This window comes from Mirounga leonina, unplaced genomic scaffold (genome assembly GCF_011800145.1).
Source record: "Mirounga leonina isolate KUSES-001 unplaced genomic scaffold, KU_Mleo_1.0 Mir_204, whole genome shotgun sequence".
NCBI classification, from domain to species: domain Eukaryota; kingdom Metazoa; phylum Chordata; class Mammalia; order Carnivora; family Phocidae; genus Mirounga; species Mirounga leonina.
The window spans coordinates 8,018,184-8,034,794 of record NW_023270513.1 but is presented as its reverse complement, the minus strand read 5'-3'; the positions used below and the strand labels follow the sequence as shown (position 1 = coordinate 8,034,794).

The 16,611-nt window shown below is 35.8% G+C and overlaps 1 protein-coding gene across 1 annotated transcript; it reads left to right on the top strand.

Annotated features, from left to right (window-relative positions):
• The first annotated feature begins 3,042 nt into the window (after nt 1-3,042).
• On the top strand, nt 3,043-7,242 carry CYSLTR1 (cysteinyl leukotriene receptor 1). The gene is made up of 2 exons (XM_035028651.1): nt 3,043-3,101; nt 6,193-7,242. The coding sequence occupies exon 2, from the start codon at nt 6,220-6,222 to the stop codon at nt 7,240-7,242; it is 1,023 nt and encodes a 340-aa protein (XP_034884542.1). The 5' UTR covers nt 3,043-3,101; nt 6,193-6,219.
• The last annotated feature ends 9,369 nt before the right edge of the window (nt 7,243-16,611 follow it).

The window sequence follows — 16,611 nt, the reverse complement described above, 5'->3', positions numbered from 1 at the left end:
AAAGAGAAACAGAAGGAAAACTTCCAAACTCATTCTATGAGGCCAGCATTACCTTAATCCCCAAACCAGGCAAAGACCCCATCAAAAAAGGAGAATTTCAGACCGATATTCCCGATGAATATGGATTCCAAAATCCTCAACAAAATCCTAGCTAGTAGGATCCAACAATACATTAAAAGGATCATCCACCATGACCAAGTGGGATTTATCCCTGGGATGGAATGGTGGTTCAACATTCGCAAATCAATCATTGTGATAGAACACATTAATAAGAGGAGGGAGAAGAACCATATGGTCCTCTCAATTGATGCAGAAAAAGCATTTGACAAAATACAACATCCTTTCCTGATTAAAACTCTCCAGAGTATAGGGATACAGGAAACATTCCTCAAGCTCATAAAATCCATCTATGAAAAACCCACAGCAAATATCCTCAATGCGGAAAAGCTGAGAGCCTTTCCCTTAAGATCAGAAACACGTCGGGCGCCTGGGTGGCTCAGTTGATTAAGTGACTGCCTTCGGCTCAGGTCATGATCCTGGAGTCCCGGGATCAAGTTCCACGTCGGGCTCCCTGCTCAGCAGGGAGTCTGCCTCTCTCTCTGACCCTCCCCCCTCTCATGCTCTCTATCTCATTCTCTCTCTCAAATAAATAAATAAAATCTTTAAAAAAAAAAAAGATCAGAAACACGTCAAGGGTGACCACTCTCACTTTTGTTCAACATAGTACTAGAAGTCCTAGCAACAGCAATCAGACAACAAAAATAAATAAAATGTATTCAAATTGGCAAAGAAGTCAAACTCTCTCTTTTCGCAGACGACATGATACTTTATGTGGAAAACCCAAAAGACTCCACCCCAAAATTACTAGAACTCATCCAGCAATTCAGTAATGTGGCAGGATACAAAATCAATGCACAGAAATCAGTTGCTTTCTTATACACTAACAACGCAGCTGTTGAAAGAGAAATGAAAGAAACGATTCCATTTACAGTAGCACCAAAAACCATAAGATACCTTGGAACAAACCTAACCAAAGAGGTAAAGGATCTATACTCTAGGAACTACAAAACACTCATGAAAGAAATTGAAGACGACACAAAAAGATGGAAAAATATTCCATGCTCATGGATCGGAAGAATAAACATTGTTAAAATGTCTATGCTACCCAGAGCAATCTATACCCTCAATGCCATCCCAATCAAAATTCCAATGACATTTTTCAAAGTGCTGGAACAAACAATCCTAAAATTTGTATGGAATCAGAAAAGACCCCGAATCGCCAAGGAGATGTTGAAAAAGAAAAACACCCTGAAAAAAAAAAGAAAAAGAAAAACAAAACTGGGGGCATCACGTTGCCCGATTTCAAGCTATATTACAAAGCGGTGATCACCAAGACAGCATGGTACTGGCACAAAAACAGACATATAGACCAATGGAACACAATACAGAAGGCAGATATGGACCCTCAACTCTATGGTCAAATAATCTTTGACAAAGCAGGAAAAAACATGCAATGGAAAAAAGAAAGTCTCTTCAATAAATGGTGCTGGGACAATTGGACAGCCACATGCAGAAGAATGAAACTCGACCATTCTCTAACACCATTCACAAAGATAAACTCAAAGTGGATGAAAGACCTCAAAGTGAGACAGGAAGCCATCAAAATCCTAGAGGAGAACATAGGCAGTAACCTCTTTGACATCGGCCACAGCAACTTCTTTCAAGATACATCTCCAAAAGCTAGTGAAACAAAAGCAAAAATGAACTTTTGGGACTTCATCAAGATAAAAAGCTTCTGCACAACAAAGGAAACAATCAACAAAACAAAGAGGCAACCCACAGAATGGGAGAAGATATTTGCAAATAACACTACAGATAAAGGGCTGGTATCCAAGATCTATAAAGAACTTCTCAAACTCAACTCCCAAAAAACAAATAATCAAGTCAAAAAGTGGGCAGAAGAGATGAACAGACACTTCTCTGAAGAAGACATACAAATGGCTAACAGACACATGAAAAAATGTTCATCATCATTAGCCATCAGGGAAATCCAAATCAAAACCACACTGAGATACCACCTTACACCAGTTAGAATGGCCAAAATGGACAGGGAAAGAAACAGCAAATGTTGGAGAGGTTGTGGAGAAAGGGGAACCCTCTTACACTGTTGGTGGGAATGCAAGTTGGTACAGCCACTTTGGAAAACAGTGTGGAGGTTCCTCAAAAATTTAAAAATAGAGCTACCCTATGACCCAGCAGTTGCACTCCTGGGTATTTACCCCAAAGACACAGATGTAGTGAAAAGAAGGGCCATATGCACCCCAATGTTCATAGCAGCAATGTCCGCAATAGCCAAACTGTGGAAAGAGCCGAGATGCCCTTCAACAGATGAATGGATAAAGAAGATGTGGTCCATATATACAATGGAATATTACTCAGCCATCAGAAAAGATGAATACCCAACTTTTACATCAACATGGATGGGACTGGAGGAGATTATGCTAAGTGAAATAAGTCAAGCAGAGAAAGTCAATTATCATATGGTTTCACTTATTTGTGGAACATAAGGAATAACATGGGGGACATTAAGAGAAGGAAGGGAAAAATAGGCGGGGGGAATTGGAGGGAGAGATGAACCATGAGAGACTATGGACCTGAGAAACAAACAGGGTTTTAAAGGGGAGGGTGGAGGGGGGATTGGTTAGCCCAGTGATGGGTATTAAGGAGGGCACGTACTACATGGAGCACTGGGTGTTATACGAAAACAATGGATCGTGGATCACTACATCAAAAACTAATGATATATTGTATGGTGACTAACATAACATAATAAAATTAAAAACTTAAAAAAAAAAAAAAGGAGGCATGGAATCCAATAACTAGCCCTAAATCTGTCAGTAAAGCTGTGATGTCCCATGACACACCCTGGATCTGTACTTAAGGCCACTAAGTTCCCATGACCCTTCTGGGCTACTTCTAAGGTCATTGACTTCCTTTTCAATCTTGTGATGTCATCTTAGGCTTCATCGGAAATTACATCATAAGAAGCACTGACCACTAACTAGGAACATTTGTGAAAAGCACTGCAGTGTCAGAAAGAGGTATGGTTCCATTTTCTAAATCAATCTTGTTTCTTCAACCGGCAAATTATCTAAACAAAGTAACTTCCTTTGTCATCTGCACAAAAAAATTCATTTTATGTGTTTATTGCTTGTTTATATTAACCAATTATTAGCCCATTTGCTTTGTTCTAAGATAGTTCTTACCATACTGTATTGTAACCTTTCCATATTTCTGAGTTATCACTCCTCTCCCCCACCAGACGATGAGGGGCTTGAAGGCAGGGCTATCTCTGAATCCATATATTGTGGGTCTCATTATTTGGGGATCACAGTAAATTCTATAAAAATAAATTAAATGCTGTTAAAGACAAGCAAAGCCATAATTTGTGAAATGAGTGGCTTAGACTAAATGATCTCTATCCCTCTAGGATTCATTACTTGATTGAAAGTTTTACAATTTTCTTTTTATGACCTAATATAAGTCATTGACTTGACTTAGTTATAAATAAAAAATTGAACCTAAATACCAACATTACTGGGAAAGCTTATTTTGGTCTGTAGCACTGGAGAATTTATTAATGGGACTAATGACCATCTGTTTTCCATTAATTTATTTATCAGTTTTATTAGGCACCTTTCATTCAAAGATCTCAGAATGTCAAATTTATAATATTTAACAGAAAAACAAATGATTATTCTGTGTCAAGATATGAATGTTTTTTAATCTTACAGTTAGCATTATGATTTAGTTCCTTCCTTAATACCTTAGGAAGTTACTTTAGGCTCTGAGGCTGGAAAGATTTTAAATGATACTGGAATACAAAGATAACTCTAAGTGGTTTTGAATGATAAATACTTTAAAATGACAAACTTGTTCATCATTCATTTATTCATTCACTCAATTAGCATTTATTGAGCACTTATGGTCAAAGTACATATGTCTTAGCCCTGTGTGACATGCCTTCTTATATATCAACCAGATGGTCTGTAAGGGAAGATAACATATGCATACAAATCATTGATCTGAAAGAAAAAATTTACAGTTCCTTAGAAAGGAAAATGATAGAAATTACTTTGGAAGGAGGATGAAGAAAGTCTTAAAGTCTGTACACCCAAAAAGGGTGTAATTTGAGCTAAAGGGTGCGTAGTTTTTGCATATATCTAGATGGAGGAAAGAGTATTTCAGGAAAAAGAAATAGCATGAAAAAAGACAGGTGAGAAAACATGTAGCACATGTCCCTAGCATAGTAAAATAGTTGTTTCATTGAACTATAGGGTGTGCAAACAAGAAAAGTGAGAGAGAAGCTAGGAAAATTTAGTTGCAACTAGACTATAGAGAGCTTTAAATATCAGGCAAAGAAGTGTGGATTTTGTTCTGAAAGCCCTCAGGGACCATTGAAGGTTTTAGAACAGAATATGATATAATTGGAAGAAGCTCCAATATATGGAAAATTTTTCTAGGGTTTTTAGGAGGATGTAGTGAGGATTGATGGTGGTAGGAAAGACAGATGGTAATTATCTAATACCTTTCAAGTGTAGTTCTTAAAACAAAGCTTATAGCAAAAATCTCAACAGCGCCATCTAGTGCCTCATCATAACTGCCCAATTTGTGGAACCCTAGTAACAAGGCTAAACAGAAGAAGACTTGATTAAGTTTAGCAGTTTCCCTCTTTTCCACAATTGCACTTGAGTTCAGGGAACCAATGGTGAAAGAGGCAAGTAACCAGAAAGCAAACTAAGAAATAATGCAGAAGTTGGGAATAGTTGACTCATTTTTCTCTTTGATCTTAGATATCCACCCTCAGAATGATTCATCTTCAATTTTTTGTCAATATACCAACAGTTCTTGGTGCAAAATTATGACATTTTTTAATTAAAGGAAAAAATGAAGCAACTAGCCAAGTTGTTAGCAGTAGTAAACCTGGAAGTTATATCCCACCTACAACCACTACTATATCTGTTTGTTTCTGTATCTATAATTCAGAGACAAGATCAGTCCCTTCCATTGCTTGGAGTTCTTGCATGTTCAAGCAGTCTTTCCACCTTACAAACCCCAACTCTCTTTTACTAGGGAGAAACAGCTGTGTAAAAGGCCCAGAAATCAGACTTCAATCAAATATTATCCACCCCAAAAAAAAGATTAGCCACCATATTCTGTATTGATGAGTTGCTCCCACTTTCTTAAAGAATAAAAGAATCTGGAGGAACACTAGAAATCATTATTTCCACATTGTCTCATCCCTAGATCTGTCTGATCAGAGCTTGTTTACTGACTTAATTGACTGTCTTGATGTAGCTTAACTAAGCTAGACCAAGTAACAACCTCTTGGTATAAAAGAAATGACCATGTATGGTTGAATAGTATGGTTTTGAGAGTGAGTCTAGGAAGAGAACAAAAATAAACAGCTACAACAATATCCTTACCCAGAATGTATATTTTAACTAGTTATGCTGCATCTTTCCTCAGAGCCTTAACTTATGGTGCAGATTTTTCAAAATGTGTTTTACTTCTTTGGAACTGTTTTCTCTCATTAAAACAATTAGATGAGCATCAACCAGCAGATGTTACTTAGAAGCCCTCTTCTTGAACGAACCAAGCATTTTCACCTAGACTTTATTCTCCAAGAGAATTCAATGCTCTTCCAATAGATAGATGATGATAGATAGATAGCTGTAGATAGATAGGTAGATGATAGATAGATGGATATTTATATTTATGAAAAACGACTATCCTTAAAGCTTTTATCTAATGGAAAAACTCAATTAAAAAGAAGATTTACAGAATAGTACTAGAGTAATATGACTTAAAGAAAAGCAGAGCTATTTTAGCTAGGTTTTAAAGATTAAGAGGAAGTCCATTAGGCAAACTTGGGTGGAAATGAGGGAAAAAGAGTTTTCTTGATGCCTATAGGATGCAAACTCTTCTCCTGGAGGCAAGGTGCAGCTGAATCCTTCTTTATTGCCCCACTACCTGTACTTCCTGCCATGGTCAAAAAGTATATATAATGACAATATAAAGTGAAATCTTAGTAATTCCTGTAATTTATTGTCTGATAAAAATTGACAAGAATTTATATATATGTATGTATGTATGTATGTATGTATGTATGTATGTATGTATATATTGTAGGCACCAAGCAGACATTCCTAGAGAAACATGGATGGAGTCGGGAATCTGACAGTATCTTCTGCCAATAATAACACGTGCAATGACACTATTGATGACTTCCGCAATCAAGTGTATTCCACCTTGTACTCTATGATCTCTGTTGTGGGCTTCCTTGGCAATAGCTTTGTGCTCTATGTCCTCATAAAAACGTATCATGAGAAGTCAGCTTTCCAAGTATACATGATTAATTTAGCAGTAGCAGATCTACTGTGTGTGTGTACACTGCCTCTCCGTGTAGTTTATTATGTTCACAAAGGCATTTGGCTTTTTGGTGACATTTTGTGCCGCCTCAGCACTTATGCCTTGTATGTCAACCTCTATTGTAGTATCTTCTTTATGACAGCCATGAGCTTTTTCCGATGTATTGCAATTGTTTTTCCAGTCCAGAACATTAATTTGGTTACACAGAAGAAAGCCAGGCTTGTGTGTGTTAGCATTTGGATTTTTGTGATTTTGACCAGTTCTCCATTTTTAATGTCCACATCTTACAAAGATGAGAAAAACAATACCAAGTGCTTTGAGCCTCCACAGGACAATCAGGCTAAAAATCATGTTTTGGTCTTGCATTATGTGTCATTGTTTATCGGATTTATCATTCCTTTTGTTATTATAATTGTCTGTTACACAATGATCATTTTAACCTTACTTAAAAATTCAATGAAGAAAAATCTATCAAGCCGTAAAAAAGCTATAGGAATGATCATAGTTGTGACAGCTGCTTTTTTGATCAGCTTCATGCCATATCATATTCAACGCACCATCCACCTTCATTTTTTACACAATGAAACTAAACCCTGTGATTCTGTTCTTAGAATGCAGAAGTCAGTGGTCATAACCTTGTCTCTGGCTGCATCAAATTGTTGCTTTGACCCTCTCCTATATTTCTTTTCAGGGGGGAACTTTAGGAGACGACTGTCTACATTTAGAAAGCATTCCTTGTCCAGTGTGACTTATGTATCCAAGAAAAAGGCCTCTTTGCCAGAAAAAGGAGAAGAAACATGTAAAGAATAATTTAAACCCATTTCCAATGAAAATTAATAGTTTCCCAAACAAGTATTACCTCAAATTATCTACAATAAAAATGAGCATTTCCATTAATAATTTACAAATACTTAACGTATGCCTATAAATAGATCTCATTTATGAATCCACACTGTTACAGGTCCTAAAGATATTTTAAGTGTTAAAAATTCAGTCCACAACTATTAACTAAATTATAAGTGGTTTTTTGATCATTCACTGAAAGGTGAAGAATATTTTTGTCTTGGCATTGTAAAAAAATGGATCTGAGACCAAATAAAAGCTTCAGAAAGGATAAGAACTAGCCCTTTAAGATACAATCATCCTAACATATTCCTTTGCATGCATGCCATCAGATGAGAACTGGAATGACCCAGGAGCTACACAAAATGTCCTGTCACCCTCTTCCTTTGAAGTACTGACTGACTAGGCAAAGTAAGGCCATTTCTTCCAAAACAGAATATGCAAGTGCTAGAACACCTTAGTATCCAGCCAAATGGCCCTAAAGACTCCATGCAATGTGCAATTGGAAACTGAGGAATATGAACTTGGTCAAAAGCCAATTTGTGTCCAATTTTCTTCTGCTCCTGACCCAGACCCTCAAAAGAGAATGGTGGAGTTTTTGTTGCTTACTGAAGTTCTTACAGGGAATTCTCTCCCTACATGACATACAATCTTCCTTAAGAACCAGACAACTGACACTCCCATATATGAATAGAAGTAATTTAAACTTTATCTAAAGCAGAGGGAAAGGGTTCTACTTTTCTACATGCTTATTATTGGGATCAAAACTAGCTACAGTGGGTTTCTGAATAAAATTTGAATGTTGCTATTACAAGTTGTTTTAATAAGTATTTATACTTATATAACTATGTCAGAGATTTTGTTCCATGATATGCATTTATGAATGGAAGTTAATTACAAGTTTTATTATTATTTTATACTTTTTCTTCTCTATTGGCATGTTGACAGGAATATCAAGATGTTTACAGTGGGTTTTATATTACAGTGGAAACTTTGTTCTTAAAACACAACAGCTTGATTATGGCTGAAATATAATATTCATGGGCAAGCTTTTGCTGAAGTGTGGTCTGTTCCTTTATTCTGTGTTTCAAAAGGCACATTACCTCAGAGGAAATAAATGATAATGGTGAAGAAAAAAACTATGAAAGGATTCTATCTGAATCTTCCATGTGTATGTTACTTTTATTTCATTCTAATGTTGCAACCTCTTAGGAAAACACTCAAAACAAAAAGAAAGAGGACCTCTAAGGCATAGTATAACTAACTAGTGCCCATTTATTTTTAACATACCTGAGATTTGGCAGTATCTACACTTTTATCCTATACCATTTTTTCCTTGTTTGAGGTGAAGATCAAACATAATATCTATCAAAACATTCAGTCCTCATTTCTCGTGTTCTAAGCTTTCTGCTACTCAGTAAGTATAGTGTGATAGAAGAGCACTAAATTGAAAGCTAGAAGACCTGGTTGCTAATCGGGTCTCTATTACTTACTAGTGGTGTAACTTTAAGCAAGTGACATAAATTCTGATCCTCAGCTTCCTCATTTGTAAAATGGTAATAATAATACTTGTCTTGCCTTTTTTTACCGGGCATTTTTGAAACTCAAATGTGATCATAACATACACACATATATTAACATATATGTTAAAGTTTTACCCTTAAATAATTTTAAAGTACTTATAGATGGTTTTGTTACTTAAATATACTGATTCATACTTACAACATGGATTCTAAATTTTTAAAGATTTAAACAAAATATGGGCATAGTTAAATTCTAATGCACATAAAAGAACCTTTTGTCTTACTTATTCACACTTCTAGGTGTTTTCCTATGTTCTCACTTCTGCTAGCAGTCCCACTTTCTCCCACACAGAAGCATACTGACAAGCTAACCACAAATTTGTTGTTATCCTTTACATCATTTATGTTTATATCTTATATGAAACTGTTTAATACTTAATTATTTTCCAGTTTTTTCATATGTGTAAGTATTTTCTCCCAAAGTGGAATCATCACTTTATGGAATTATCAATTCCTTCAGGTTAAAAACTATGCCTTTAAATTATGGTACCTAACGATTAATGAGCTTTTATTCTGTTTTAAGTGTTTTATCTGTATCACCTCATTTAATACTTATAATTGTTCTGTAATATATATACCATTCTTATTCCTAGTTTGCTGATTTAAAAACTGAGGCACAAAGAAATTAGGTACCTTGCCCATTGTCAGACAGCTAGTAAGGATCAGAACTAGGATTCAAATCTAGGCAGTCTGACTACAGAACTCAATTTCTTAATTTGCTATGCTATCCTGCTGGACCATTTTCTACCTTCAAAATAAGAAGTAGAAGTGAGGGGGTTTTTTTTTCAATGATTTGTTTATTTTACAAAACAGGTTTAAATAAACTATATGCTTAATTTTTTAAATACATGAACACAGGAACCATGAACTAAAGCTTATGATTTTATTTGGAAAAACATCTTAAGAATATTGTATACTATCCTAGAATATTGACATTAGAAGGACTTTAATGTTTATAATTTCTAATGTCTATATAATACCCTGTGGCATTCCCATGCCACAGTCTTCACACACATTCCTTTGGTTTCTAACAGTCCTTTGAAAACTCATCAGCTATTCAAGCTCATTTTCATTATACACTTGGCTTCTTTATTTTGTTCAGCCAATATAGGTTCAGTACCTCAAAAAATAATTTCAAATATTAAGGCAATGCTTTGTATTTTATTCTACAGAATAAACATAAATGGTTTTGTATACTCATCTCAAACTGTAAACTTTGGTTTTCTTTGTTTTCAAAATCTCCTGGCTTTCACTCTAATAATATGATTTTTCATTTTTAATTGACTTTTAATGGTCTTTTGAGATAATTAAATATATACCTCAATATCTAACTTTACTAATGCTTTAGAAACTCCAACAGTGAAAAATTCAGAAGCTTGAAAGGTGAGATTGGATTTCAGAGCAATGTAAATTTGTGGGCCCTTTTTAGTAAGCACCACTGCACTAGAGGTATGAAAAGAAGCTCACTTATTCTATTCTTCTTCATGTGCATAACCTGGGTTAGATTGCCTTTTTCTGATACTAAAGGAGCTAAATGGGAGAGAGCTTGGGAAGATGGCAGAGTAGGAGGATCCTAAGTTCACCTCATCCCATGAATACAATAACAGCCACATCAGTGCAACCAACCCAGAAAATGACCCAAAACTGACAGAACAGACTTTTCACAGCTAACTGTAGAGAGGAAGCCACATCAAAAATGGTAGGAGAGGCAGAAACACAGTTGGGAACCAAACTTCTGGTGATACTAACCACAAATGGGAGGGATACCATAATTTCAAAGAAGGGAGAGGAACAGACCCCAAACTAGGCACCCCAGACATGAGGGACCTTCAATGGGAAAGCAAGCCCACATAACATTTGGCTTTGTAAACGAATGGGACTTAACTTCATGAGTTGTTATGATAAGTGGGGCTTGACTTCAGGTACTTTAAAAATCAGCAGGCTCAGCTCTGGGAAAGCTGGAAAGTGATAGGAAAACGAATCCCTACCCTTAAAGAAACAACATTATAAACAACTCTGGCAAGATACAGCATAGAAGCAGCAGGTTGAAAAACACCTGGGTATAGGAAAAGGAGATTTATTTACTAATCTGAGAACTTGCACTGGAGGGTCAAGCATCTTTAAGAGATTTATCCAAGAACAAACAAGCTGACAGGTGCCATTTCTGTAATCCACCCTCCAACCTAGAAAAACAGATACCTGCAGGAACCAGCATAAACACTTGCCACATAACTTGCTAACACCAAGCTCACCACACCCATGGTCCCCTACAGATTTGCCTCTTCCAACCCAACCCACTTGGAAGGAGTTCCTCCAAAGTGGCTCTGGCCAGTTCTCATTCTATAAGCCCCAGTAGTAACTAGCACCACTCCAAAGTGATACTTGCCCTCCCTGGAAAGAGGGGAAGATAACATCCCGCACCAGTATAACTGCAGCCCCAGTAGTGGTCTGGGAGAAGACATCTTAACTGACTGTTGGCCCTGCCCACCAAAAAAACCTCAGAGAAGGAAACATAAGGAGAGAACCCTGTAGTTCGAGATCATTGAAAACTCAGCAGATGGACTGGGGCAGACAACTTGTCTGACAGCAGGACCTGCCCACCAAGAAAAGCCTCTCAGGAGATGACACAGCAATAGTACCCTGCAGTTCAATGCAATCCAAGCCTCAGCAAATGAGCTGAGGGCAAACTTCTGGTCTGATACAAATATAAGCCCAAGGTGCCCCAGACTGGTCCCTTAAAAGCACAGGGAAAAACCATGTTTGTAACAGCAAAGAGGACCATTGCAGCTGACTGAACTGAAGGCAAACACAACCAAACAGTAGGGCACATGCAACACACATAGGAGACACCACTGAAGCACCTGTTTCTGGTGCACAGGGAACATGGCACTACAGGGCACTATAGGACCTCTTCTTCCCAAGGCCAATAGTTTCAATATCTGGAGACATGGTTGATTTTTTAAATACATAGAAACAAACAGAAAGTTAGACAAAATAAGGAGATAGAAGAATATGTCCCAAATGAAAGAAAAGGGGAAAAAATAGAGCCAAAAACCTAAATGAAACAGAGATAACCAATATACCTGACAGACAATTCAAAATAATGGTCATAAAGATACTCACTGGACTTGAGAAAAGAGTAGAGGATCTCAGTGAGACATTCAACAGAGATAGAAAATATAAAAAAGAAGCAGAGATGAAGAATAACAGAAATTAACAATGTATTAGAGGAAATAAATAATAGACTAGAAAATGCACAAGATTGGATCAGTGAGAAGGAAGACAAAATAATGGAAAGCAATCAAACTGAACAGCAAAAAATAATAATAATAAATTAAAATAGGTTAAGGGAAGTCAGTGACATCAAGTGTAATAACATTTGCATTATAGAGATACCAGAAAAGGAAGAAAGAGAAAAAGGGGCAGATAATTTATTTGAAGAAATGATAGCTGAAAAATTCCTTAATGTGGGAAGGAAAACAGACATCCAGATGCAGGAGGCACAGAGAACCCCCAACAAAATCAACCCAAGGAGGACCACACGAAGATACATAGTAATTAAAATGGCAAAAAGTAGTGATAAAGAGAGAATTTTAAAAGCAGCAAGAGAAAACAGTTACATACAAAGGAAATCCCATAAGACTATCAGCTGGTTTTATAGCAGAAAATTTGCAGGCCAGAAGGGAGTAGCATGATATAGTCAAAGCACTGAAAGGAAAAAAAAAACCTGCAACCAAGAATACTTTATCCAGCAAAGCTATCATTCAGAATAGAGGAAGAGATAAAGATTTTCCCAAACAAAAGTTAGAGGAGTTTACACCACTAAACTAACCTTACAAAAAACTTTAAAGATAATTCTTTAAGTGGAAAATAAAGGCCATAATCAAAAGTAAGAAAATTGGGAAAATAAAAAATTTCACAGATACATACCAACATAATAAAAATAGTAGATTAATCAATTATAAAACCAGAATAAACATTAAAGCACACAAAAGTGGTAAAATAAATCATATCTACAAAAATAACTCAAGAGATTCACAATATAAAAGGATGTAAAGTATGACATCATATACATAAAACATGGTGGGAGGCAGTAAAAAAATTTAGTGCTTTTAGAATGGGTTCAAACTTAATTGACCATCAAACTAATATAGACTGTTATATGCATAAGATGTTACATATCAACCTAATGGTAACCACAAATCGAAAACATGTAATAGAAATGCAAAAAAAAATTAAAATAAAAAGGGAAAGAAATCATATCACTAAAGAAAGCCATTAAACCACAAGGGAAGAGAGCAAGACAAGAGTGGAACAGAGAAGAACTACAAACCAATCATAAAACAAGTAACAAAATGGCAATAACTACTTTGAATGTAAATGACTTAAATGTTCCAATCAAAAGTCATAGGGTGACTGAATGGATAAAAGAAAATATAGGCAATAATCACTTTGACATCAGCCATAGAAACATTTTTTCTAGATATGTCTCTTCTGTCAGGGGAAACAAATTCAAGATTAAACTATTGGGACTATGCCAAAATAAAAGCTTTTCCACAACAAAGGAAACCATTAACTAAACAAAAACACAATCTGCTGAATAGAAGATGATATATATAAATGATGTATCCAATAACAGGTTACTATTGAAAATATAAAAAGAACTTATAGAACTCAACACCAAAAAAAAAAAAGAAAAGATAAGAATCCAATTTAAAAATGGGCAGAAGAATTTGCAATGACATGGATGGAGCTAGAGTGTATTATGCTAAGCAAAACAGATCAGTCAGAAAAAAAGACAAATAACATGATTTCACTCATATGTGGAATTTAAGAAACAAAACAGATGAACATAGGGGAAGGGGGGAAAAAAGAGAGGGAGGCAAACCATAAGAGACTCTTAACTATAAAGAACAAACTAAGGGTTGATGGAGGGGAGGTGGGTGGGGGAGGAGCTAAATAGGTGATGGGTATTAAGGAGGGCATTTTTTTTTTTGAGGAAAAGCAAAACTCTTTTATTATGTTATGTTAGTCACCATACAGTACATCAAAGAAGGGCACTTTTGATGAGCACTGGGTGTTATATGTAAGTGATGAATCACTAAATTCTACTCCTGAAACCAATATTACACTATATGTTAACTAGAATTAAAAAAAAAAACTTGAAACAAACAACAACAACAAAAATAGAAGGCCTCTCCACTACTTGTCTGAATTATACTTATGCAGAAACTTGGAGAATAAAGAGAATTTAAAACATAAATAAATAAATTTTAAATAAATTAATGTTATTTTATTAAAATAGGAAGAACTTAAGAAGACATTTTTCTTTTTTAAGGATTTATTTATTCATTTTAGAGAGTGTGTGCACACAAGTGGCAGGAAGGGCAGAGGGAAAGAATATCAAGCAGACTCCCTCTGAGCATGGAGCCCATGAAGTACTTGATCCCACAACCCCAAGATCATGAACTGAGCTTAAATCAAGCTCAACTGACTGAGCCACCCACATGCCCATAAAAAGACATTTTTCTCAAGAGGACTTACAGGTGGCCAACAGACATGAAAAGATGCTTAACATCACTAACTGTCAGGGAAATGCAAATCAAAATCACAATGAGATATCACCTCACACCTTTCAGAATGGGTAAAATCAAAACCACAAGAAATAACAACTGTTGGTGAGGATGTGGAGAAAAAGGAACTCTCATGCCCTATTGGTGGCAATGTAAACTGGTGCAGTCACTATGGAAAATAGTATGGAGGTTCCTCAAAAAATTAAAAATAGAATAACCATATGATCCAGTAATTCCACTATTGGGAATTTACCCAAAGAAAACAAAAACACTTATTCAAAAAGATCAATGCACACCTATGTTTATGGCAAAATCATTTACAATAGCCAAGATACAGAAGAAATCCAAGTGTCCATCCATAAATGAATGGATAAAGAATATTGTACAATATAGTGATTCAACAGTTGTATGCATTACTCAGTGCTCATCAAGAAAAGTGTACTCTTGGGGCACCTGGGTGGCTCAGTCATTAGGCGTCTGCCTTCAGCTCAGGTTCCTGGGTCCTGGGATCAAGCCGTTTTGGGCTCCCTGCTCAGCAGGAAGCATGCTTCTCCCTCTCCCACTCCCCCTGCTTGTGTTGCCTCTCTCGCTGTCTCTCTCTCTCTCTGTCAAATAAATAAATAAATAAAATCTTTAAAGAAAAAAAAAAAGAAAAGGGTACTCTTAAGCCCCGTCACCTGTTTCACCCATCGCCCCACCCAACTCCCCTCTGGTAACCCTCTGTTTGTTCTCTATAGTTAAGAGTCTGTTTCTTGACTCTTTTTTTCCCTTTGTTCATTTGTTTTGTTTTCATTCTTTATTGTAGATGACTGATATTCCATTGAAAATACAGATGGTATTTTCTTTATCCATCCATCTATTGATAGATATGGGCTGCTTCCATAATTTGGCTATTGTAAACAATGCTGCAATAAATATAGGGGAGCATGTATACTTTCAAATTAATGCTTTGTATTCTTTGGGTAAATACCCAGTAGTGTGATTACTAGATCATACAGTAATTCTATTTTTAAATTTTTGAGGAATCTTCATACCAGTTTGCACAGTAGCTACACCAGTGTGCATTCCCACCAACAGTACACAAGTGTTCCTTTTTCTCCACATCCTCACCAACAGTTGTTGTTTCTTGTGTTGTTGATTTTACCCATTCTGATATGTGTGAGGTGATATCTCATTGTAGTTTTGATTTGAATTTCCCTAATAATCAGTAATGTTGAGCATCTTTTCATGTGTCTGTTGACCATCTGCATGCCTTCTTTGGAGAAATGTCTATTCATGTCTTCTGCCCATTTTTTAATTTGATTATTTTTGTGTGTTGAGTTGTATAAGTTCTTTATGTATTTTGGATACCAACCCCTTATTGGATATATAATTTGAAAATAACTTCTCCCATTCAGTAGGTTGTTTTTTAGTTTTAGTGATTGTTTCTTTTGCTCTCCCAAAGCTTTCTATTTTGATGTAACCCCAATAGTTTATTTTTGCTTTTGTTTCCCTTGCCTCCAGGAAACATATCTAAAAAATTGTTGCAACAACCAATGTCAGAGAAATTACTCCCTGTGTTCTCTTCTAGGATTCTCATGGTTTCAGGTCTTATATTTTATACAATGGAATATTAATCAGCCATAACAAAGAATGAAATCTTGTCATTTGCAACAACTTGGATGGATTTAGAGGGTATAATGCTAAGTGAAATAAGCCAGTCAGAGAAAGACAAATACCATATGATGTCACTCATCTGTGGAATTTAAGAAACAAAACAAACAAAAGTGACAAAAAAGATTCTTAAATATAGAAAACTATTGGTTGCCAGAAAGGAGTTGGGTGGAAAGAGGAGTGAAATAGGGGAATGAGACTAAGAGTGCACTTATGGTGATGAGCATTGAGTAATATATAGAATTGCTGAGTTATTACATGGTACACCAAAACCAATATAACATTGTGTTGATTATACATGAATAAAAATTTTAAAAATTAATTTAAAAAAATAGCAAAATGTTTCTGAGAGGCCAAATCCAAAATATTTTCTTTGATTCATCCTAGAACTCTGCTACCCCAAATAAATTAGAAGACAAATTCTAACTCCTCATTCATCTGTTTATTTCTACTCTTTTCTCTGAACTATATAAATCCCTTCATATAATCTCTTCCATGATAACTCCACCAAATCACAAGTACATATT

Excerpts from the sequence above, each read along its gene's own strand:
- CYSLTR1 (XM_035028651.1), top strand. The coding sequence starts at position 6,220 with ATGGATGGAGTCGGGAATCTGACAGTATCTTCTGCCAATAATAACACG.